The sequence below is a fragment of the Pseudonaja textilis genome, chromosome Z, assembly GCF_049901715.1.
Source record: "Pseudonaja textilis isolate UNSWEBS1 chromosome Z, rPseTex1.2, whole genome shotgun sequence".
Lineage (NCBI taxonomy): Eukaryota > Metazoa > Chordata > Lepidosauria > Squamata > Elapidae > Pseudonaja > Pseudonaja textilis.
Window position 1 is genome coordinate 126,384,805 of NC_142008.1, and position 25,126 is coordinate 126,409,930.

The 25,126-nt window shown below is 44.8% G+C and overlaps 2 protein-coding genes across 9 annotated transcripts; one reads left to right on the forward strand and one right to left on the reverse strand.

The window, feature by feature from the left end:
* The first annotated feature begins 398 nt into the window (after window positions 1-398).
* On the forward strand, window positions 399-9,174 carry EMC9 (ER membrane protein complex subunit 9). 7 transcript variants are annotated; one of them, XM_087915630.1, is made up of 7 exons: window positions 399-547; window positions 2,322-2,377; window positions 2,561-2,771; window positions 3,780-3,856; window positions 3,940-4,009; window positions 5,860-5,954; window positions 8,166-9,174. In XM_087915630.1, exons 3-7 carry the CDS (start codon window positions 2,562-2,564, stop codon window positions 8,344-8,346), a joined length of 633 nt encoding a protein of 210 aa, XP_087771756.1. In that variant the 5' UTR covers window positions 399-547; window positions 2,322-2,377; window position 2,561; the 3' UTR covers window positions 8,347-9,174. The 7 variants fall into 7 exon arrangements, with proteins under 7 accessions (XP_087771756.1, XP_087771757.1, XP_087771753.1 ...); XM_087915631.1 differs by lacking the exon at window positions 399-547 and adding an exon at window positions 774-993 and having other exon boundaries at window positions 2,529-2,771; XM_087915627.1 differs by lacking the exon at window positions 399-547 and adding an exon at window positions 774-993.
* PSME1 (proteasome activator subunit 1) lies at window positions 9,175-25,126 on the reverse strand. 2 transcript variants are annotated; one of them, XM_026719575.2, is made up of 11 exons: window positions 24,649-25,126; window positions 23,370-23,402; window positions 22,569-22,631; window positions 21,208-21,309; window positions 18,584-18,650; window positions 14,954-15,051; window positions 14,506-14,574; window positions 14,126-14,193; window positions 11,313-11,367; window positions 11,124-11,210; window positions 9,175-9,372 (listed from the first exon to the last, which is right to left on the reverse strand). In XM_026719575.2, the coding sequence occupies exons 1-11, from the start codon at window positions 24,685-24,687 to the stop codon at window positions 9,292-9,294; spliced, it is 762 nt and encodes a 253-aa protein (XP_026575360.1). In that variant the 5' UTR covers window positions 24,688-25,126; the 3' UTR covers window positions 9,175-9,291. The 2 variants fall into 2 exon arrangements, with proteins under 2 accessions (XP_026575360.1, XP_026575359.1); XM_026719574.2 differs by having other exon boundaries at window positions 18,584-18,653; window positions 24,649-24,966.

Below are 25,126 nucleotides of genomic sequence, written 5' to 3' on the forward strand. Positions count from 1 at the left end.
TTTCATAGGTGACTTGATTAAGCCATTTTCAAGCTTTGCACCGTACATTAAATGCACTAGGCATACATTTAATGTCTAACTCTAAATAACTAAAAAGGGACTATTTTGTGGAAATTTCATCACGGTTTGGCAGTTTTAAACAGCCTAAAGCTGAAAAGGTACAGCTTTTCTAGATATGACAATATGCTTCAGAAAGTTCCATCTGTTAGCATTTATAACCCCAAACTGACAAAGTTGGACTCTGGGTTCACTATATCATTTCAGAGCAGTGGTTGATGGGTGGGTGGGGGTGTTTAGGGCTGTCAAACTCTATGGATTTTGCCTGAAGAAACCAGTCTGGTAGGCTACTCTATGGTTCCGGGACAGCAAAGAGGAGACTGAAAGGAAGAGTAGAAAATACTTCCGGTAAATACAGTTCTAGATTGTACGTCTATGTACGTCGAGCCTCTTTCTGCAGGGGAAATCCCGAGGGAAAGAATCATAGAATCTCCATAGACACATAGAGCGGACGTTTTCCCGTCTGCATTTGGAGAGGAGGAAGGAGAGGGTAAGGTCAATTGAAGACCGGAAATGATGGAAGGGCGACGACAATGTGGCTCGTCGTATTGTCACATGGTATGGCAAAGAACATTAGGGCGTGTCAGTTGAAAGAAAAACTTCCGGCCAATCAGAGAGCGAGCTGAGTGCGCCCAATGAGCGAGAGAGAAAGAGAACCGGGCGGCCGCGGAAGCTGTGTTCTGATTGGATTCTTCCTGACCAATCCGGAGGCGCTCAGTGGGTCATTCTGCAATAGGCGGAGTGGCAGCAGTCTGGCACCTGCGCAGGGAAGGTGAGGGGGTAAGTGTGTGTGTGTGGGGGGGACGGACTACTGCACCCATCATCCTCGGGTGGGCTGTGAGTGATGGGCGTTGTAGTTTGTGATCAGTGACTGGAGCAATCTGAAGATCCGGAAGGGGAATTCAGTGGACTGCTTCAGGACGGCTCACATTGGAGGTTGCCCAACGCTGTTTATGTTATGTTATATTATATTTATATTATATATATATTGAGAAATATATATATAATTATATATAATTATATATAATTATATATAATTATATATAATTATATATTATATAATGTATATTATAATTATATATATAATATATTATAATTATAATATAATATAATTATATATTATATAATGTATAATATAATATATTATATTATATTTTAATTATTGTAATATATTTTATAATATATATTATTATTTATTAATTATATTATCTTTTACTATTATATATTATAATATTTTATTATTTTATATTTTATATTATTTTATATTATAATATTTTTATATTTTATTGTTTTATATTTTATATTGTTTTATATTATACTATAATTTATTATATTATATACTATATTTTATATTAACATAATACTATAGAGGTAGTCCTTGACTTAACAACCACCCTTGAGCCCTACATTTAAGTTGCTAAGTGAGACATTTGTGAAGTGGGGTTTGCCCCATCTTACAACCTTTCTTGCCGCAATTGTTAAATGAATCCCTGCAGTTGTTAAGTCAGTCACACGGTGGTTAAATGAATCTGGCTTTCTCATTCACTTTGCTTGTCAGGGGGGTTGCAAAAAGGGACCAGGTGACCCCCGCGGGACACTGTAACTGTCATACGTACATTCTAGATGCCAAGTATCCGAATTTCTATCACAGGATCACGGGAATGCTGCAGCGGTTGTAAGAGGGAAAAACAGTCCTAGGCTGCTTTTTTTCAGTGCCATTGTAACTTTGAACAATCACTGAATAAGTCAAGGCTACCTATGCTATGCTAGGCTGTACAGTAGAGTAGAATATAATACACACTATATTGTATGCTATGCTAAATACTATTTATTATACTATAAACTATACTATATAGTGTATAGTATATACAAGGAGTAATGGATGGAAACTGATCAAGGAGAAATTCAATCTGGAAATAAGGAGAAACTTTCTGACAGTGAGAACAATCAACCAATGGAACAGAAGTTGCCTTTGGAAGTAGTGGGAGCTTTCAAGAAGAGATTGGACTGCCATCTGTCAGAAATGGTGTAGGGTCTACTTGGGATGGGGGTTGGACTAGATGACCTACAAGGTCCTTTCCGACTCTTTAATCTATATACTATGCACTATGCCATGCTATACTAATCATATGTTACGTTCATTGCACAGTCAGCCACATATTCAGACTGGATTTGGTATTTTTGTTTTTCCAGTATATATCATTGTATCATATATTGAATTACATTGTATTACATTTTAATTTTATATCTCTTTCTACTTCAAGTTTCCTCACTTGGACATCCGAAGGAGCCTTTATAACAGGAAGAAGTGAGAACTCAGGTGAGATGGCTGCCAGGTCGTATCCAGCTGGGGCCAGCTATAACTCCTATCATCTACAGCCATAGGGTCAAATGGGTGGGGTAGACCAGCGCCTTTGGGGGCCAGAGGTTGGGGTTAGGATGGCCTCCCGAGGCCTCGTTTCTGACTGTAGCAGCATTATGCCAAGACTTCTTTGCTCTCCAGAATGGGGGAAGTGGAGATTTCACCTCGAGCTTACATCAAGATGTGCCTCCATGCGGCTCGGTACCCCCACGTGGCGGTGAACGGACTTCTTCTGGCTCAAAAGCGCCGGCGGACCGCTGGCCCCCCCGAATGCCTCTACATCATGGACTGTGTCCCCCTTTTCCACAGCAACCTGTCGCTCACTGTGATGCTGGAGGTGGCGCTCAACCAGGTTTGTCTCCTCAACATTTATGGAGCAGAGGCTCGGTTGAACCCCGTAGGATAGCACCAAACAGCCATAAAGCCCCACCACCACCCTTTTACCCTGCCCCAGACTTCTTACGTGAACCTTCCGCATCGCCTATTCTTCCAGGTTCGACTCCAGCTCCCATCCTCCCCTGCAAGCAGGCCTGGGATATTAAGCGGTGGCAGTTTTAATCATAAAAGCCGCAGGTTTCAGATCCCACCTGTAGTAATTTCCTGATATTTCACGGGCTTTGGGGGGATATTTTTGGCAAAATGCCATTCAGATAATCCTTGACTTACAACAATTTGTTGTAAGTCAAGTTTCAATGGCTCTAAAAAAAGCGACTTAAGACCGTTTTTCACACTTAATGACCGTTGCTGCATTCCCGTGGTCGCGTGATCAAAGTTCGGTTGCTTGGCAAGTGACTCATATTTATGACAGTTGCAATGTCCTGGGCTTATGTGATCCCCTTTTGCGTCCTCTTGATAAAGAAAGTCAAACCAGATTCATTTAACCACCGTGTGATTAAATGATCCACATAACAACGGCTGCAAGAAAGGTCTCAAAACAGGGCAGAACTCACTTGACCAACTGTCTGGCTTAGAAACAGAAATTTTGGGCTCAATTGTGGTTGTATATTGAGGACTATGTTGAGCAGCCAAACTAAAGTCTGGATTCATACATCAGGCCAAAACATTATTCCTTATACAAGAAACTGAGGTTTAACGTGATAGGTAAACCAGGGAAACTCTTACTAAAGAGTTTGGGAATTAGTTGTTTAGCAGAGTGATAGCATGATCTTGCAGGTCTGTGTTTTTCAACCTTGCCCCCTTTAAGATGGGTGGACTTCAACTCCCAGAATTCTCCCAGCTGGCAGAATTCTGGGAGTTGAAGTCCACGCATCTTAAAGGGGGATGGAGTTGAGCAAACACCATCCTAGCCCGCATCCTGAATCTAACAGGTTGCTAACTTCGGCATTCGTGCTCTTTACAGGTGGATTCTTGGAGCTCGGAGTCCGACTTGCTCCTTGCTGGTTATTACCAGGCCAACTCTGGGATGGATGACAAAAGGTGAATTTGAAGAGGGAGAGGAGGAGGTGGGTTTCTTTCCTTCCTAGAGTTTCTCTTACTCCTTCCTTTCTTCCCTCCGGCAGCCCTAACACCTTGGCCCAAAAGACCGCAGGGCGCATTGCTGAACTCTACGATGACGCGGTGCTGATCATGGTAAGGAACTCCCTGGATTCGGAAGGTCTGGGTGACTGGAGATTCTCGGGCATCCAGATCATAGTTATCCCAAAGGTGCTTTTTCAGGAGGAAACTGGACTTCTTCTTTGAAGACATTTTGCTTCTCATCCAAGGAGCTTCCTCGGCTCTGACTGGATGGTGAGCAGTGGAAGGATTTACACTCCTTGCAAACAGTTGGTCATTTGCATCCTTTTTTTTAGAGAGTCATTGAGGCCACCTGGTTATATGCAGCCCAAAGCAGTGAGCCATGGGCAGATCCGTACATTGGGGAAACGAAACAGCCGCTTTCTAACCGCATGTCACAACAAAGAAGAACCAGCCCACCAGGACTCGATTCAGCAGTCCACCTGCATTTAAAGGACAACAGCCACTCTTTTGAAGACAACAAAATCCACATTTTGGACAGAGAGGACTGCTGGTTTGAAAGAGGGGCCCTCAGGAGGCCCTCTATGTCCAAATTGAACAGCCGCTTCTCAACAGTTGCGGGGGGGATACAGGGCCTCCTCTATCTCCAGTCTACAGCAGGGTCCTTTTAGTAGTTCCAAGAAGGCTCTGCCCTCTTTTGCACCACTCAAGTGACCCCTAAGGGGACAGATAAAGTGGCCACAATATCTCTCTAAAAAGGATGCAAGCGACCAGCTGTCTGCAAGGAGTATAAATCCTCTCTGGAGAGAGAGAGAGGATGGGCTCTGGAACCAGTACGAAAGCTCGGAAAATTAAACTTCTGGTTCCAGCGTCTGACTCCAGGATTGGCTCCTGCAGGAGATTTATATAACTCAGAGTTGAACTGTGGGGTCCTTGATGCTCCCTGAACTTGGTGGCTACTCAGAGCATGGGCTGGTGGTTTCCTTACAGGCATTTGATGGTGACATCATCAGTGCTAGAAGCGTGGGGGGGAGGAGGAGGAGGAGGAGGCGGGTTGGATGCTCTCTAAGATTGGTGGTTTTCTTGCAGACGTTTCATGACCCAGCTAGGTGACATCATCAGTGCTAGTAGTGAGGTTTGCAGAGAGGAGGAGGAGGAGGAAGGGGAAAACAAGATGTTAAAAAGTTACGATACTGATGTAGTTGCCTCAATAAGTACGTCGAAATTATATTAAAGTAACCAGAATGTCTTTAACAATCCCCGAGGCGTTTTCACAACTTTTGAGCACCCCTGATGTTTGGAAATTGAAAGTTTGATACTGTGTGGGGTCTTGGGTGCTCTCTGAGCTTAGTGGTTTACTGTCAGACATTTCATAACCCAACTAAGGAACATAATCAGTGCTAGAAGGGAGGGAGGTTTGCTAGAGAAGGAGGGCGGTGGGATCCTTGGTGCTCTCTGACCTTGGTGGTTTTCTTGCAGATGTTTCATAACCCAACTAGGTAACATCCTCAATGCCACAAGGAGGAGGAGGAAGGGGGAGGAGGAGGGGGAAGGAAAGACAGGAGGAGGAAGAAGAGGACTGTGGGGTCCTGGGTAACATCATCAGTGCTGTATTAATGACCATCACACTGATGTTGTTACCTAGTTGGCTCATGAAACGTCTCCAAGAAAGCAACCAAGCTCAGAAACCACCAAGGACCCCACAGTCCTCCTCCCCCACCCTCTACTCCACAGACCTCCCTTCCACCTTCTAGCACTGATGTTGTTACCTAGTTGGGTCATGAAACATCTTCAAGAAAGCAACCAAGCTTAGAGAGCAACCATGGAGCCGTATTTCAACCCTGAACTATAGATAATTCTCTTCCATATTCATGCCGTTTCTTGCCATGGGATTACTCTAGGGAAAAGAGAGGCCTTGATTTGTTTTTGTTTTCTTCTTCTTCTTATCTTAATTCCTTCCCCAGCTGGATAATCGCAAGTTCGGTATAAGCCCTCAGCTTCCTCCCCTAACTGTCTTGGAGCAGCGAGATCATCAGTGGGTTCCCAAAGACAAGAACCTGTGAGTTGCAGCTACCGACAGTTCGCACAACCTGTATTTACAAGCAGTCTTTCAGGAGTACCATTTTCCTGAAAATAAGACCCTGTCTTATTTTTTATTTTTTTTTGCCACCAAAAAAACGCGCCAGGTCTTAATTTCAGGGGACGTCATCCACACTTGTGTGGGTCACCCCCGGCCTCCTTTTCGCTGAGGCCTTCAGGAGCTTCTTCTTCTGTGGCTGGTAAGGCTTTCCTGGAGGCCTCTGCAGTCGATAACTCCGGATCGATCCAGAGCTTTGTTACCAGCTCCGGAGGCCTTCAGGAAAGCCTTCCCAGCCTTACCGGCTGCAGAAGAAACGGGACGGCGAGGCAGGTGTCGGGGTGTGCGAGGCCTGGCTACACCTGTCCAAAGGTAAGTAGTAGGGCAGCTCCACCACCCACCATCCCCACCCTAGCTTAATTTTTATCTGTGCACTCTGGAGTGGGCGGGATCTTAATTAGGGCTTATTTTGGGGAATAGGGCTTCCACTGAGCACGTGTAAAAATCAAGCTAGGACTTATTTTCAGGGTAGGTCGTATTTTCGGGGAATCAGAGCATTTACACACACACACACAAATATCCCCCTACGTTTTCCTTCAAGCAGTTTTAATACGGAGCACAAAAAAGGGAGGAAGAAATGATAAGGCTAAGACATTAGGGGCCTGAGGTAAGAGGGGAATAAAAGGATGGCTAAAACTAATTTATAACGTTCCTTAGAAAATAGTCTTTCCCCCACACCGTTTCGTGCAGGAAGGTCTCAACTTACGACCAACAATTGAGCCCAACATGTCTGCCGATAAGCGAGACAATGGTCATGTAAGCTTTGTCCTGTGTTTCAAGCTTTCTCCCCACTGTTGTTAAATGAGTCGCTGTGGTTGTTAAGTTAGGAACACGGTTGTGAGGTGTATCTGGCCTCTCGCTTGTGAGAAAGTTGCCAAAAGGGATCACATAACTCTTCCCCCTCCCTCCCCCCCGTGGACGCTGCAGCCATCATAAATACGAGTCAGTTGCCAATTGTGAAGATGTTGCAACTGTTGTGTGAAAAGCAATTGTGTTGCATTTTTTTCAGCCCCATTGTAACTTCGAATCGGTCACTAAACAAACCGTTGAGGACCATTTGAATTATTATCCATAATCATTTAACCATAGGATCACCCTCCTCCTCCTCTTTTAATGACCCCGTAATCCTCCGTGGAGTGGAGTCTGGGCAATTGAATGGAACTGAATGGTTTTTAATGGCTGGATGCCCTTCCTGTCGCCAGAGTTTTGTTCAGCAGATACATTCTCAGAAATATCTGCCTCTACCTAGGATCAAACTCACAGCCTCCAGATTGGGAGGCGAGAGCTCCGCCTCTAGGCCACCGCACCACTCCGCTTTAGCCGTAGGACGAGCCCTTATCAATTCACCTCTCGTCCTAGGGGCTTTGTGACCCCCCCAGTTTATAAACCCTTCGGAGATCCGTAAGTTTCCACCGGTTGTGTTATTATGAACCAAGGCTTTTAAGATGGGTAAAACATGCCCTGCAGAAGAGTCCCATATTAGCTCAGCTAACTGTGGTTTGCTTCATTACGAGGGTTAAAAGTCAGCCGTGTCTTAACCCAGAGATAATCTAGAAGAATGAGGGAATTGTTCGTACCCCACCAGCTAAATTCAGAGCTTAACTTTTTACAAAATATCAAAGAAAAAACAAGAGTTGGAAGGCAGCTTGGGGTCCCCTTTAGTCCAACCCCCTGCACCATTTTCAGACAAATAACAGAGGTGGAAGGGTCCTTGGAGGTCTTCTAGTCCAACCCCTGCTCTACCCATACCATTCCACACAAATAGCTGTCCCATTTCAGTAAGTTTTCTAATCTCTTCTTAAAAACCTTGATTTTTCTGTCAGGAAATCTCCCCTTAGTTCTAGGTCGCTCCTCTCCTTGGTTAGTTTCCATCCGTCGCTTCTTGTCCTGCCTTCTGGGGCTTTGGAGAATAATTTGACCCCCTCTTCCTTGGGGCAGCTTCCCAAATATTGGAATTCTGCTATCAGGTCACCCCTAGTCCTTCTCTTCGTTAGACTAACAGAATGTGGTAATAGTGTCGGGAAGGGACCTTGGGAGGTCTTCTAGCCCAACCCCGTTTAAGCAGGAGACTCTATCATTCTAGGCAAATGGCTGTCCAATCTCTCCCGAAAAAAACCTTTCGATCTCTTACAGGGTCATGTGGACCGACTGGGAATCCTCCCGCCACATTTGCCAGTCTCTCCTGGAGGCCAAAGAGTACTCCCGATTGGTCGACTTCGATAGCCACCTGGATGACATCAGGCAAGACTGGACCAATCAGCAGCTGAACACGGAAATCGCCCAGTTGGTGTCCGTAGCCAATGGGAGCGTGTGAAGGAGCCGAGCCCACTCGCGAAAGGATCTTAACTCTGGTTCCCTCCGGCACTTTGTTAGGAGCATCCTGGGTTCCAGACTAACCTGGATACAAACCAGGATCACATGATCGAGGCCCTGCCCCTTTTAACAGCACAGCAGCTATCTTGACTATCATTCTATGTCTTCCCGCCACAAAGATATACCTCTCTTTAAGAGAAAGGATGAATTTGCTTTGAAATTTGGTGCTTTTTAAAAAAAAATGTATTCCAACTTTGCGAAAAAAATGCCTCAGCAATATTCTTTTTAAAAAAATGATTTTATCAGGATACAAGGTAGTCCTCGACTTACGACTACAATCGAACCCCAAATCTCTATTAAAGTGTGACATTTCTTGAGTTTTGCCCCCATTTTACGATCCGTCTTGCCACGGTCGTGATGCGAAACACTGGTTGCTAAGTTAGCAACATGGTCGTTAAGTGAATCTGGCTGCCCCCATTGACTTTGCTTGTCAGAAGGTCGCAAAAGGGGATCGTGTGACAACCCCCCCCAGACATAGTGACGGTCGTAACTATGAACCAGATACCAACCACCTGAATTTTGATCATGTGACCCTGCAAAAGTTATGTGTGGAAAAAAAACCCATAAATTACTTTTTTTCAGTGTCGTTGCAACTCTGAACGGTTGCTAAATGAACTTTCGTAAGTCGAGGACTGCTGGTGATTTCGGAAGCTTTATTTCACCTGCACCGTTCAGATTCTATATTTATAAAACACGATTCTATAGAGATAAAAATCCAAGTGCATTTCTTAGTCTTAAGGACTCGAATTAAAATGTTGCTCTCAGCAAATGTTTTAAAGAACTGTTTATTTCAAGAGGATCGAGTTGATCAGGGAAGAAAAAAAAAGGGGGGGGGGTCCGGGAAGTGACCCCATTCACATTTACTCCTGATTACTGGCTAAGCCATTTAATAAATCATCCCTTTGTTTTCATCCCGGGGTTTCTTAATCTTGTCAAAATTCTTCAGGACGCTGTCATAGATCACAGCCTAGGAAAAAAACGAGGAGATCGGAAAGTTAAGAGAAAAACCTCAAGGAGCGGATGGGGAGTGAACCCAAGGGTGCTTTTTTCAAGAGGCAACTGGATTTTCTGGTTTTTTTTCTTTTGAAGAGGTTTCGCTTCTCATCCCAGAAGCTTCTTCAGCTCTGACTGGATGGTGGGGAATGAGTCAGAGCCAAAGAAGCTTCTCGGATGAGGAGCGAAACCTCTTCAAAAGAAAAAAAACCAGAAAATCCAGTCGCCTTTGAGAAAAAAAAGCACCTTTGGGATAACGGTGACCTGGATGACTTGAGGATCTCTCGTAGACGCTAAGGAGTAAAGTTCTTGTGAACTTTAAATGAAGCCCTTTCAATCTGCTTTGGGCCCCCAAGGCTTACAAATATACATAATTTCACTGAAAAGCTGGCCTCTGCTCACCCACAGTTCAAGTTTGATGGGTCCATTAATCCAACGTTGCTCAAACATGGCCGTTTTAAAAGGGGTGGACTTCAGATTTGAGATACATTATGTCCTGTATCCACCATAACAGAATACAGGTAGTCCTTGACTTACAACCAAAATTTGCGATGCTAAGTGAGACAGTTAAGTGACTTTTGCCTCATTTTAACAACCTATCTTGCCCCATTTTTCAGTGAATCACCTCAGCTATTAAGTTAGTAACACCGCTGTCGAGTGAATCTGGCTTCCGCCAGTGACTTTGCTTGTCATGAGGTCACAAAAGGGGATCAGGCAACCCCGGGACACTGCAACTGTCATAAATACAAGTCGGTTGCCAAGCGCCTGAAGTTTGATCACGTGACCATGGGGATGTTGCAATGGTGGTAAGCGCGCCAAACAGTCATAAGTCACTTTTTCAGTGCCGTTATAACTGAACAGCCGTTAAATGAACTGTTGTAAGTTGAAGACTACTGGCAAATAAAAAATAATAGATGATGAGATAGAGATAGATGATAGATAGATGATAAGAGATGATAGATATAGATAGATAGACAGACAGACTGACAGATGGCTATGAAGATAGATAAATAGATAAGACATGACAGCGATAGATATAGATGATATATAGATGATAGAGACATGGTAGACTGACATGATAGATGGCTATGTAGATAAATAGGTAAGATATAGATGGTAGAGATAAATGATAGGTAGATTGGATGGATGGAGATAGACAAACAGACTAGAATGGATACAGATCGACTAGATTAGAGAGATAGATAGAAAGAAAACTGGTAGATAACAGACGGATGGATGGATGGAGATGAACGGATAGATGGATGTAGTTAAGATAGATGATAGGAAGATTAGATGGATGGAGATAGACGGACCAACGAACAGATGGATAGACAGATGGACAGAGAGAGAAAAACAAATAAAAACTCAAAGATCGGATCCCATGGACTGCTGGTATTTTTTTTTCTGCCGTCGGTTTTCTATATTTCTAAATTTCCCCAAAAGCTACTCAGCCAATGGACCAAGAGGAGGGTCAGAGAAGAGCCCTCACCTCTCCACACCATTCTTAGATTGGATGGTGCTCTAAAGTAGGCAAACTTTGGAAAGATTTGTGTAAAAGATGTCAGTTTTTTTAAAAAAAATATGATTAAAAACAGGCCCTTGGTAATCCCTGTACGGAATTCCGCAGCTCTATGGGGGTTTTGAGACTATCGTTCAGTTGTGGGGTTTTTTGGAGGGAAATATTTGGGAAACAGCATCAGCACCGACCACCCCACGAGGACTTACGTAAATGTTTCTCAATTCGTTGATCATGAAACGGATTTCGGCATATTCCGCTTCGTCAATCTCATGGACCAGCTGGCGGTAGTCGCCCTGTTAAGCGACGGAGAAGGAACAAACCATGTTTGAGCCGTAACCCAGTTTTAGCTCGGTCCCAGGCGGCCAAGATTTGAATGGGAAAGGAGGGAAACTTACCACGTGGGGACTTTTGGCGGCTTTGGAAACGGCATCGCCCCGTTCAGAATAATACCTGAGAAATTGGTAAGAAACAGGGTTTTAATCTTGGGGAGTTAAGCACACAAACATTGTCACCGTGAGAGAAAGTGAGGTGGAGTCCTGAGTTCTAGTCCTCCTAAAACCATGAAAGCTTTCTGGACTCTGAGCTGGTCCTTCCCTGTCAGCCCAACCTACCTTGCAGGGTTGTTGTGGGAACAGGCTGGAAATTAGGAGTTGGTGAGTTCTAGTCCCGCTTTAGGCATGAAATCCAGGTGGGAAAATTTGGGCCAATCACCGGGAGACTGGGAGTTGTAGTCCCACTTTAGGCATGAAAAGGCCAGGTGGGTGACTGGGCCAATCACCTGGAGACTGGGAGTTCTAGTCCCAATTTAGGCTTGGTGACTTTGAGCCAATCACCAGGAGACGTGAGTTCTAGTCCAGTTTTAGGCATGAAAGCCAGCTGGATGACTTTGGGCCAATCACCAGGACAAGATGAATTCCAGTCCCTCCTAATGCATGAAAGCCAGGTGAGTGACTTTGATCCAATCAACAGGAGACTGGGAGTTCTAGTCCCGCCTTAGGCACGAAAGCCAACTGGTTGGCTTTGGGCCAATTGCCAAGAGAAAGTGAGTTGAAGTCCCAACCTTAGGCATGAAAGCCAGCTGGTGAAACCCAAGAGGTGGCATACCTCCCATCCCTGCCAGGAAAACTTTATATATATATATATATATCTTTATTTTTGCCACTTGCAAAGCTGCAAAGAGACTCAAGCAGAGTTGCAAATCTAGGGATCCTGATGCAAGAATTAATCATTCCACCGGTCTCTCTTGTTGGGCCAGATCGTATTGTTCCATAATCTGACTGATCTGGGACACGTCCCTGTTTATCGTCGCTGGATCTCAGGGCAAGGGAGTTTAGAACAGGCGGAACAAGGCGGATTTCCTTCATAGTGACTTGCAATTTAGGAATAAAAGAAAGGCCTAAGGAAGGTGGAACATCAAATATTTAAAAAGTTTAGCTCACCAGGAGCAAAAGTCCTGTTTTTTTTAAATCAGGACAAAACAGAGAGACTTAGGGTGTTTTTTTTAGCCTATTGGAAAGGGTTCTACATTCTCCACCCGCTGTACAGGTAAGTCTGCAACTGAGCCCCGAATTTCTGTGGGTAAGCAAGACATTTGTTAAGTGAGTTTTGCCCCATTTTAACACCTTTCTTGCCACAGTGAATCATTGAAACCTGCTTGGGTGGAGGGGTTGGACTAGATGATCCACAAGGTCCCATATTCAGAATCCCTACAGTTAAGTTAGGGACACGGTTGTTAAGTGAATCTGGCTTCCCTGTTGGCTTTGCTCGCCCGAAGGGGATCGCGTGGCCGCAGTACGCTGCAGCCGTCGTAAATGAGTTGAAAAGCGCCTGAATTTTTTGATCACGTGACCACGGGAGATACTGCAAAGGTCATAAGTGTTAAAACTATCATAAGCCTCTTTTTCCAGTGCTGTGGTTTTGACTGGTCACTAAACGAACCATTATAAGTCGAGAACTCTCCGTAGTCTGGACTGCAAGCTGCACAAACCACAGTGGCCATCCTGGCTTTTCAAGAATATCAAGTCAGGGCAAAAGAGGGCCAGGTTTAAACTGCCATTCCAGCTATGTGGCCTGGTCGGGTTTGAGCTCAGCCTGACTCTTCTCCGGCTTGATAGAAATAACTCTGCACGCGGCCCAAAGCTAGCTAGAAGAAAAACAGATATGCAATAACAAAGGAAGGAAGCCTGCTGTGGCCCATCTGGCAACCAAATCAGAGGAAGAGGCGTGGGAGTTAGGGCCAGCATCTTGGCAACCTGGGAGCTCCCGGGGAGAAGAGAATGGAGCTGAAATAGAGAAAGAGGCGAAGCCCGGGCCGTCCATCAGCCCTCAGATGGAGAGTCAATAGCCCCCAGTTCTGAACTGGCTGACGAGGAAGAGGAGGAACAGCTGGGACCAGTGCCTGTTGCGCAGATGCGCAGAAGTCAGAGGAGAGGAGAGCAGTGGAAATCTATGAGCCGGTCCTTGGGAAGGAAGAGCCACCGCTGCTACTGAAGCCCCACCCTAGCTCTGGGGATAAAAGGCACGGGGCGGAGATGGACGAGAGAAACTTTTCCCCTGGGCTGCCGGCATTCCTAATGAAGGAATCTTTTGAGTTCACGTCAGAGAGTTTGCCGTGTTTGGGGAGCTCGATCAGAACAAAGCCATTTATAAAAGCATTTATAAAAAATAAAAGCATTAGGAAGGAAATCAATAAACAATTTGGGAGCGTGGAAGGATTATAGGCAGCCCTTATGTTCATTTAGCGATCGTCGAAGGTTACAAAATCACTGCAGAAAACCGACTTTTGCCTGTTTTTCCATTGCAGCATCCAAAATTCAGGTGCTTTGGTCACTGGAACTCATATTTATGACGGTGGCAGCGTCCTAGATCAAGTGATCGATATTTGCAACTTTTTTTTTTTTTCAAAAGCAACGAAGGAAGCCAGGTTCGCTGAACGACCGTGGGATTCATTTAACAAAGAATAAAATAAAATAAAATAAAATAAAATAAAATAATAAAATAAAATAAAATAAAATAAAATAAAATAAAATAAAATAAAATAAAATAAAATAATAAAATAAAATAAAATAAATAAAATAAAATAAAATAAATAAAATAAAATAAATAAAATAAAATAAAATAAAATAAATAAAATAAAATAAAATAAAATAAAATAAAATAAAATAAATAAAGGAATTTGTCTGCTCCTTCAACCTGCCTTCGGACTTACTTGGAGATGTGTGTTTGAAACCCTTCCAGCTTCGTCCGAGCAGCAGTCAACAGTTCATACACTTTTTCCTAGAACGGAGAGCGAAAGAGAGAAGGAAAAAATTATAATAATTTAATTGTAATTACGGACTTCAACTCCCAGAATTCCCGAGCATAGCTTGTATAAGGTCCATAAGCCTGTATAAGGTCTTGCAAAAGGTCAATCAATTATAAATAGGGTTCTTTATAAGGTTATAAATACAAGAGATTATTGGAAAACATTGGTCTAATCATGGTTAAAGACGGTTTCTAAAAATCTGAGTGCCAACTTAAAACAAATCAATATATCTGAATATTTCCAAAGAAAAGAGAAGTTACGGGTTTGGGACAAGGGAAATTCACCTGCACTGCAACCCCGAAATTATTCCCGTCTTCAATCCGGGGTACGAGGAGCTGCAGCCAAAGACATATCTGGAAAAAGAGACAAGATCCCAGCTAAGCATCCTTTCATGCACAACCAACCTTTGCCTGCAAACTTTCAAAGGCAATTAAGCTACGATCAAGGATGGGATTCTGCCGGTTTGCACCGGTTTGTGTGAACTGGTAGTTCTAGTGATCTGCTGCCCGCCTACCCCTGCCCTAATCTATCCTGTATTTCCGTGTTTTGCAGCTCATTTGATTCGCACAGCTGTTTTGCTCACCGGCACTGCAGTAGAAGAGCTGAAAACGGGAGGTTTTGAAACGCTGTGCGCGCATGTGTAAAGCACAAATTTGGCGCGCGTGCTCACCAAAACTGTTTGTTTCACTGGTTGAATCCCACCCCTGGCTACGATTCTTTGCCATTTCTCACCACATTCAGTTTCTCCTTGGCTCCCTGGATTTCCGGTTTGACGCGGTTCAGCAGAGCGGTGATTTTCTCATTGTGGCAAACTGGGCCACACGGTGGAGCTGGGGAAGAGGGAGAGCTGCTTGAGAGACCAGGATTGGGTTTAGAGCAAAGACCCCTGGGAAAAACATGGCTGCCCTCCCACGCGAGGTATAAAACGGAAGCGGGAATGGGTGTAAAAAGGAAGCAGGAAGCCGAATGGAAAGGTAAGAATTCTGTTGGGTTTGATTATCTGGTAGTCCCCGACTTAGAAGATACGATCATGGAGTTGGAAGGGACCTTAGAGGCCTTCTAGTCAACTGTTCAGGCAGGAAACCTACACCATTTCAGACAAATGGTTGTCCAATCTTTTCTTATAAAAGAGCAGGAGGAGGAGGAAGAAAGAAAAGAGGAGGAAGAGCAACAGAAGGATGAATAACAGAATAACAGAGTTGGAAGAGACCTTGGAGGTCTTCTAGTCCAACCCCCTGCTCAAGCAGGAGACCCTATACCATTTCACACAAATGGTGGTTCAATCTCCTCTTTAAAACCTCCAGTGTTGGAGCTCCCACAACTTCTGGTGGCCAGCAGTTCCACTGGTCAATGATTCCCCCTGTCAGGAAATATCTCCTTATTTTTAAATATATATGTATATATCGGTAATCCTCATCTTACGACCACAATTGAGCCGAATCCTTCTACTGAGAAGCAAGCCATTGGTTAAGAAAGTATCGCCCCATTTTATCACCTTTATTGCCAGTTGTTAAATGAATCACCGTAGTTAAGTGAGTCACACGCTCATTGAGTGAATTTGGCTTCCTCTATTGACATTGCTCGTCAGAAAATGTCGCAAAAGAGGATCACATGAACCTGGGACACTGTGTCCATCATAAATAAGAGTCAATTGCCACTTTTTTCAATGTCATTGTAACTTGGAATGGTCACTAAATGAACTATTTAGTTATAAGTTGAGGACTACGTTATCTGTATAGATTTCAACGGAATTGAAGGGCCAGATCGCTGGCCTGAATACAAAGGATTGAAACTATGGTAGTCCTCAACTTATGACCACAATTGGCACTTTAATTTCCATGGGGACACAAGATGGTTACGTGAGCCGTTCCTGATTTTACCACTTTTTGCCATAGGTTGTTAAATGAATCATTGCAGTTGTTAAGTAAAGCCTACGGTCATTAAGAGGAACCCAGCTTCCCCACCCAATTTTGCTTATGAGACGCTGGAATTTTGATCACATGACTGTGGAGATACTGTGACGGTCATAAGTGCGAGGACCAGGTTGTAAGTTACTTGTTTCTGGTACAGATAGTCAACAACACACAACAGTTCATTTAGAGACCATTTGAAGTTACCGTGGCTCTGAAAAAAGGTGACTTAGGACTATTTTTCACACTTACGACCATGCAGCATTTCCCACAGTTACGCGATCAAAATTCAGATGCTTGGCAACTGACTTGCATTTATGATGTTCGCGGTGTCCCAGGGTCACACGATCCCCTTTTGCGACCTTCCAAAGACAACGGGTGTGGGGGGGGGGGTGATGGGGGATGTCTCAGATTCACTTAACAACCATGTGACTAATGTAACAACTGCAATTCACTTAATGACAGTGGCCAGAAAGGCCGTAACATGAAGTGAAACTCACTTTTTAAAACACAAAAATTCGGAGTTTAATTCTGGTCGTAGGTTGAGGACTACTTATAATGAGGTCACAAAATGAATGGTTGAGGATGGCCTGTAAACTTGCTGAAATTAGCACCTAGATAATAAATGTAGGGATTCATCGTCACAAATTAAAAGAAGAAAAAACAAGAACCAACCAAACAGAGTTTCGGCCTTGGAAAGTTGAAGAGATCTTGTAAATCAAGCACAAAGCTTTTAAAACATGGTGCAACGCTAATTGCCTTCGCACCCTGCCCCAGAGGCCTCTTCCTGCCTCCCTAAATCCTCTGCAACTTAGCTGATCACCCGGGGAGTTGGGCTGCTCGGATCCTATCACAATTCCGTCTTTTAATGGGATTGTATTAGCTAAAAATAGATTTAAAAGACCACAGAAGTTTTTCGAGTTTCGCCCCTTTAAGAAGGATGGACTTCAACTCCCAGGATTCCCCAGCCCAGCATAGGAGACAGCAACATAAGATGGTGGATTCCAACTCCAGAGATTCCCCACCCAACATGGAAAAAAAAGCAACCTCAGCAACATAAGATGGTGGAATTCAACTCCCAGGATTCCCCAGCCAACACGGGAGACAGCAACCTCAGCCACTTAAGATGGTGGACTTCAACTCCCAGGATTCCCCAGCCAACATGGGAGACAGCAACCTCAGCCACTTAAGATGGTGGACTTCAACTCCCAAGATTCCCCAGTAAGAATGAGGGACAGCAACCTCAGCCACTTAAGATGGTGGAATTCACCTCCCAGGATTCCCCAGCCCACATGGGAAAAAAGCAACCTCAGCCACTTAAGATGGTGGACTTCAACTACCAAGATTCCCCAGCCAACATGGGAAAAAGCAACCTCAGCCACTTAAGATGGTGGAATTCACCTCCCAGGATTCCCCAGCCAACATGGGAAAAAAGCAACCTCAGCCACTTAAGATGGTGGACTTCAACTCCCAGGATTCCCCAGCCAGCATGAGGGACAGCAACTTCAGCCACTTAAGATGGTGGACTTCAACTCCCAGGATTCCCCAGCCAGCACGGGAGACAGCAACCTCAGCCACTTAAGATGGTGGACTTCAACTCCCAAGATTCCCCAGTAAGAATGAGGGACAGCAACCTCAGCCACTTAAGATGGTGGAATTCACCTCCCAGGATTCCCCAGCCAACATGAGGAAAAAGCAACCTCAGCCACTTAAGATGGTGGACTTCAACTCCCAGGATTCCCCAGTCAACATGGGAAAAAAGCAACCTCAGCCTCTTAAGATGGTGGACTTCAACTCCCAGGATTCCCCACCCATCATGGGAAAAAGCAACCTCAGCCACTTAAGATGGTGGACTTCAACTCCCAGGATTCCCCACCCAACATGGGGAAAAATAACCTCAGCCACTTAAGATGGTGGACTTCAACTCCCAGAATTCCCCACCCAACATGGGAAAGAAACAACGTCAGCAACATAAGATGGTGGACTTCAACTCCCAGGATTCCCCACCCAACATGGGAAAAAAGCAACCTCAGCCACTTAAGATGGTGGAATTCAACTCCCAGGATTCCCCAGCCAACATGGGAAAAAAGCAACCTCAGCCACCTAAGATGGTGGACTTCAACTCCCAGGATTCCCCAGCCAGCATGAGGGACAGCAACCTCAGTCACTTAAGATGGTGGACTTCAACTCCCAGGATTCTATGCTGGCTAGGGATTTCTGGGAGTTGGAGTCCACTCATCTTAAATGTCCAAGCTTGGCCTCTTTAAAATGTGTGGACTTCAACTTTAATACACATTAAAAAGGAGACAGAGCCTCAGTCGCGACTCCTATCCTGACTTTTTTGACCTTGTAAGGGGCTGCGCAAAGTTTGATTCGAGAACATGACAAATTCTCCAACGTGAAGCAGCCAAACGGTTCCCTTTCCCCAGAAGTCCTCTCGGCCACTTTCTACCTTTCTCTTCATCCTCTGATGCCTTCTTAGCAGTCTTCTCTTCTTTTTTCTCCTCCTTCTCTTCTTTCTGCTGGGTGGGAGGGATGAAACGAAGGGAAGGGAAGAAATGGAGGAAGGGGGGAGGGCGGGAAGGAAGGAATGGAAGGGAGGCAGAGAAGGAAAGAAGGAAGGAAGAAATGGAGGGGAGGGAGCGAGAGAGAAGGGAAGTAGGGGGAGGGAGGGAAAGAAAGAAGGAAAGAGGGAGGGATGAAAGGAGGGAGGGAAGAAATGAAAGAAGGGAAGAGAAGGAGGCAGGGAAGGCAGGAGGAAGGGAAGGCAAGGAAGGAGAGGAGAGGGAAAAAATGAAGGAAGAGAAGGGAAGTAGGGAGGGATGGAAGTAGAGAAGGAAAGAGGGAGGCAAGGAAGGAAGGAGAGGAGGGAGGGAAAAATGAAGGGAAGAAGGGAGGGATCGAAGTAGAGAAGGAAGGGAAGAGGGAGGGAGGGAATGAAGGAAGGAGACAATGAGGGAGAGGAAAAGGAAATGCAGAAAAATTCTGGCCAGCTAAAATAAGTAACATTTAACCTAACGGACAAATGAAATATCTCCAGCCCTACCCAAGCAGCTTGATTTCACATGAATATCATAGCTGGTCGTAAGTACCTACAAAAATATCCGTCTTCCTCCTTTTTTTATCCTGGTTCTCCAAAATATAGGTAGTCCTTAACTTACTACCATTCATTTAGTGATCGTTCAATCGGTTCTCATACCTATGACCAAGGCAGCATCAAACACGATCAAACTTTGGAGGCTTGGCAACTGGGCTGGCATGCATTCATGGCGGTTGTGGCATCCCGGGGGGTCACGTCAACCCCTTTGAGACCTTCCCGGATGGCTTCCGACAAGCCAAGTCAACGGGGAAGCTGGATTCACTTAACGACTGCATGATTCATTTAACAATTACAGCAATTCACTTAACAGCGGCGGCATGAAAAGTGAGTAAAATGAGGCCAAGCTCCCTTAAGAAGTGTTTCATTTAGCAACATAAATTTGGTTTCAATTAAGGTTGTAAGTCAAGGACTGCCTCTATTTACCCTGTGAAAATTAATTTATAAGCCTGCTAGAAATTAAAATGCCTTTTGTCACGCTCAAAAGAACTGACATGGCAAAATTAGGGTGTGGAAGACTTAGGACACCCCACAGCCGTTTCCCAACAGAGCAGGTTGGATTAAAAAAAACCCAAGCGTTACTTAACCATAAAAATGTGCCAAGAAATTCTCTTTATCCCTCTGGCCAGAGGAGAAGGTAGAAATTAAATCAGGGTGGAATCGTAACAGGATCGACTGCTTTTCTTCAGCTGGTTGACTTCCAGTTGGGAAAATAAGGAAAAGTTTTGCCTTTTTTTGCAACTTTGGCTGGGTCTCCTGGGGAGGGGGAGAAAAAGGATAGATCCACCTTCCCTGCGGGGATCTCCTGAGGGGATCTGGGATAAGAATCAGCCTTTTGTTCAAGGACACAAATGATTTAAGGTTTTAGAATCAGTTGATTTTTCTCTGGATGTGAATGTCTTCTAGGCCAGGATGAAGACACTTTAAAACTGTGTTTCAAGATGGATGGACATTAACTCCCAGAATTCTCCAGTCAGCATGCTTTAAGATGGATGAACTTCACCTCCCAGAATTCCCCAGTCAGCATGCTTTAAGATGGATGAACTTCACCTCCCAGAATTCCTCACCCAGCATGCTTTAAGATGGATGGACTTCATCTCCCAGAATTCCCCAGTCAGCATGCTTTAAGATGGATGGACTTCATCTCCCAGAATTCCTCAGTCAGCATGCTTTAAGATGGATGGACTTCATCTCCCAGAATTCCTCAGTCAGCATGCTTTAAGATGGATGAACTACAACTCCCAAAATTCCCTAGTCAGCATGCTTTAAGATGGATGGACTTCAGATCCCAGAATTCCTCAGTCAACATGCTTTAAGATGAACTACAATTCCAGAATTCTCCAGTCAACATGCTTCAACATGGATTTCAACTCCCAGAACTTCCCAGTCAGCCATGCTTTAAAGATGCATGGACTTGTAATTCCCAGAATGCTCCAGTCAACATGCCTTAAGATGCAATTCCCAGAATTCCCTAGCCCAGCAGGCTTTAAAGATGAGTGGACCTCAACTCCCAGAATTCCTCAGGGAATATGCTTTAAAATGCATAGACTTCAACTCCCAGAATTCCTCACCCAGCATGCTTTAAGATGTGTGGACTTCAACTCCCAGAATTCCCCAGCCAGCAAGCTTTAAGATGAACTTGAACTCCCAGAATTCGGCTATGATGAATTTGGCTATGCTGGCTAGGGAATTCTGGGAGTTGAAATCCAAAGTTCACTCCTCTTTAGACAAACAACTACACGCCTGCTAACAGGCTTGCCAAAATAACCATTTCAAACCTCGTAAAGGACTTTTTGGCAAACTTAACAGTCAAACAAAGCAGGATTGCTGATAACTCATCTGGTTTGTTGAGCAATTCAAATTAGCAAGATTTACCAGAAAGGATTGTTGTAAAAGAGAAGCCACGTTTTTACAAACCAAAAATGTCCGCAGACACTGGGGCTTCGCGGCCTTCCACGCAATTGTGTGTTCTTGCTTACCTCCCGCTGTTTGCGACGTTCCTCGTCCTTTTTGGGATCCGGCACGGGGATATCTAATTCGGCACGAAGCGAAAGCAGGTCTGCCACATTCAATTCAGGGGCCTACAAAGAGACAACAGAGATATTTTGCTCCCTGTTTGATGTTCTGAGCATCATCTCCTCGTTTGAGCGCGAAAGTGATTCAAACTCGCACCCGGCTCAGTTTCCCGACCCTGAAGAATGTTTCAGAATAAAGCAAATTAGGAAGACTCAATGGTGTAAAACATAGTCCTCAAATTATGACCGCAAATAGGAGAACATCCATTGCTAAACAAAGCAGTTACTGAGTCACACCCAATTTTATGACCATTCGGTAAGCCTAGTTGTTAAGTGAATTCAGCTTCCCCCATTGCCTTGTCAGAAGCCGGCCAGGAAGGTCGCAAAATCTGATCACACAACCCCACAACACTGCGACCATCACAAATAGGGGACAGTTGCCAAGTGCCCAAAATTTTAATGACCTGACTGTGGGGATACTGCAACGGTCATAAGTTTGAGGACTGGCCGTAAGTTCCTTTTTTTTAGCACCATTGTAATTCTGAATAGGCACTATAGGGATGGTCATAACTTGAGGACTGTGTCAGGATTCCTATATTTTTGTCATCAGAATAAATGTTAGAATTTAATTTTGAAAATTTGGAATTGCTAAGCCATTCATCCTCCAAAGCTAATAATTGCTGTTTCATCTACAGGTAGTCCTCAGGTTACGACCACAATTTCTGTTGTTAAGTGAAACATTTGCTCAGTGAGTTTTTTCCTGTTTCACCACGGTTAAGTGAATTGTTGCAGTTGTTGAGGACTACCTATATTCTTAGGTCAATTCTATCGCTAGTGAAGCTCATCCATTATTTTAGCAACTGAATCAGACAATTATCCCAAAACAACAAATGAGATCGTTTTTCACACTTATGACGGAGGCAGCCTTCCCGTGGTTACGTAATTGAAATTCAGATGCTCGGCAACCGACACTTATGAAGGTTGTGTTGTGTGATCCCCTTTTGCGACCGTCTGACAAGCAAAGTCTATAAAGCCGGGTTCACTTAACAACCATGTGGCTAACAACTGCAGTGATTCACTTAAAAATGGCAGGAAGAAAGGTCATAAAATGAAGCAAAGCTCACAACAAACGTGTGGTTTAGCAACAGATATTTTGGGCTTGATTGTGGTCATAACTCAAGGACTAAATGTATGGCTTGGTTCTATATTTTGAGTAGTGTTTTTTTGCAAACAATTCTATTCTCAACCCTTTTCTACGACTCGATTATTCATTTCTTTTTATCTTTTTAATTTTCATTTGTAAATCCGCCCGAAGGCTGCCTTACCTTCAGAAAATTACTGAGTTCTACAACTTTCTCAGGAAATCTTTTGGCAACAAGTTCTTCAGCCTAAAGGAGAGGAAGAAAAAAAATATTAAAAGTTGGAATGCATTTAAAAATATCTGTCGATGAAAAGAAGAAATAAGAATATTTTTGGGACCGCCCAACGCAGCCTTTTCCAAATTAAATAAAAAAACATTTCACATGAAAAGAAATTCAAAATATTTCACGTGAAATGAAATGAAAAACATTTCATATTAAATGAAGTGAAAAACGTTTTACATCAATGTAAAAACATTTACATGAAACAAATATCATTTACATGAAATGAAATGAAAAACATTTTACAGTAAATGAAATTCAAAACATTTTACATTAAATGAAATAAAACATATTTTACAGTAAATAAAATCAAAAACTTTTTATAATTACAATATTTTATGGGACTAAAAAGTTTGGAACCAATAATCAACACTTGCAGCCATCTTTAAATATTAATATGGTTTTGTTGCAGTCAGCCAGATGTTCAGAAATAACAATAATAATAAAACTATTATTATTATTATTGGTGAAATAGAATTTCCAATATTCCTGAATGGCGTGGACCGTGGGCTATTTATTTTCTTGAACATTGAATAAATATTTTCTTTATTCATTCAATTTCTACATGCTCTATATTTGCTGGGGACGTCATGGGAGGATGCAACAAGATGGAGGAGAGGAATTGAAGACCTATTATTCGCGGCCCCCCCCCCAAATCTTTTGGCGGGGTTGGGCGGGTTTGAAACTGTACCCCAATTTTCTCACCTGGACGCAAAGGTTCTCCTTGAAGGAGTTCACCTGGGGAAGAGAAAGAGAAACAAGGATTGGGAAAGAAAGGGGAAAACTTGGAAGCTGCACAAAAGGAGCCCGGGCGCCTAGCCAGACGCTGGGATACCCGATCCTGCCCTACACCTGTTGGACTTCTCGCTCGGCCGGCCGTTTGACAGGAGATGGGAAGGGGTGCCAAGGCAGCCCCTCCCTGCCTGCCTGAATGCTTCTGAACCCTGGTGCCTTGGTCTGATTCGTTAAGCCCCATCCAACCCCCCTACAACAATCCAACAGGTGAAGCTGTTCTCTCCGCTGCTCTTCCCCCAAACACCCCTCCTGCCCTGCCAAAAAGAGTCTCCCTCTGCTTCTGATTTCTTTGCCCACCCCCGCCCTTCTAGCAGGTTGCTGAGAATAATTCAACAGGTGAAGCTTTGTCTCCTCAAAAACATCCCCCCCGCCACGCCCCCCATCCCTTCCCTCCACAGATCCTGCTCTGATTTCCCTGCCCAATCCAAGCCTCCTCCCCCAGAGTCCATTCTGCCTGGTTGCTTGGAGCAATCCAACAGGTGCAGCTTTCTCTCTACAGCCCCTCCCCCAAAAAACCCCTTACCCCCAAACAACCTAGTTCTGAGTGGATTCCCTCCTTGCCTGCCTCTGATCCCAGGATCCTGCTCTGATTTCCCTCCCCCACCTCCATTTTAGCAGGTCCCCACTCTGCCTGCAGGGAATAATTCAACAGGTGAAGCTTTCTCTCCTCAAACATGCCCCTACACCACCACCCGCATCCTGCTCTGATTTCTCCCCTCCCCTAGGATCCACACACACACACCACTCCCCACTCCTCCATTTTAGAAGCCCCCCGTTGCTGGGAACAATCCAACAGGTGCAGCTCTTACCAGCCCTGGATCTCCTTACCCACTCACCCCAAAACAGCCCAGTCCTGAGCGGATTCCCCTCCTTGCCTGCCTTTGATCCCGGGACCCTGTTCTGAATTTCCCCCTGCCCCACCCATCCAGGATCCTTCCCCTCCCCATTTTAGCAGGGGCCCCGCCCCGCCTGCTGGGATCCATCCAACAGGTGAAGCTTTCTCTTCCCACCCACCCCCACAACCCAACCTCCCCAACCCCTAAAGGGCAACGCTGGACGGATCCCGTCGGGGAGGGGAGGAAAAAGCCCTACCAGGCAGCCTCCAAGCGGAAGTCCAACAGGGCAAGCCGCTCCCACGCGGTGTAGGAAGAGGACGCGGGCTCTTTCCCCACCCCCACCACCCGTTTACCTGCGCCTCGCACACGGGAGAGACCTCTAGGGTGGCCATCAGGAGGAGGAGGAAGGAAAAAATCGGGTTTTTTGTGCACGTCCGAAGGGCTGACCCGAGTTTGGAGGGGAGAATTTGCAAAGGCGTCGATTCCGTGAAACGGTTGAGGCGCGAAGCGAAAACGAAAGAGAAGCTGGGTGGAGAGAAAGAGAAACCGGGCAGGGCTTCCTAGCCCTGGGAGGCGGGGTCGGAACTGTGTGGGGGGGGGGAGGACGGGCAAATTGGCAGGCCGGCATCCAACCGGTGCACCCGGACCGCCACCCACCCGCTGCAAATGCACCGGTGGTTTTTGCATGCGACAAGCATTTCCAGGCTCCCTTCTCTGCAAGAAACGGGGCTCGGGGGCGATTCCTGATCTTACACAACCGCCTTGCAAGGTAGGCAGGCTTCCGTCCACGCCCCCCTTGCCCACCCGGAGGCTTTGCAAAGGGCGCCGAGT

Excerpts from the sequence above, each read along its gene's own strand:
- EMC9 (XM_087915630.1), top strand. The coding sequence starts at position 2,562 with ATGGGGGAAGTGGAGATTTCACCTCGAGCTTACATCAAGATGTGCCTC. Across the intron at positions 3,857-3,939 it reads TCTGGGATGGATGACAAAAG|CCCTAACACCTTGGCCCAAA; the intron begins GTGAATTTGAAG and ends TCCCTCCGGCAG. Across the intron at positions 5,955-8,165 it reads GTTCCCAAAGACAAGAACCT|GGTCATGTGGACCGACTGGG; the intron begins GTGAGTTGCAGC and ends GATCTCTTACAG.
- PSME1 (XM_026719574.2), bottom strand. The coding sequence starts at position 24,687 with ATGGCCACCCTAGAGGTCTCTCCCGTGTGCGAGGCGCAG. Across the intron at positions 18,654-21,207 it reads AACGTCGCAAACAGCGGGAG|CAGAAAGAAGAGAAGGAGGA; the intron begins GTAAGCAAGAAC and ends CCTCCCACCCAG. Across the intron at positions 14,194-14,505 it reads ATTTCGGGGTTGCAGTGCAG|GAAAAAGTGTATGAACTGTT; the intron begins GTGAATTTCCCT and ends TCTCCGTTCTAG.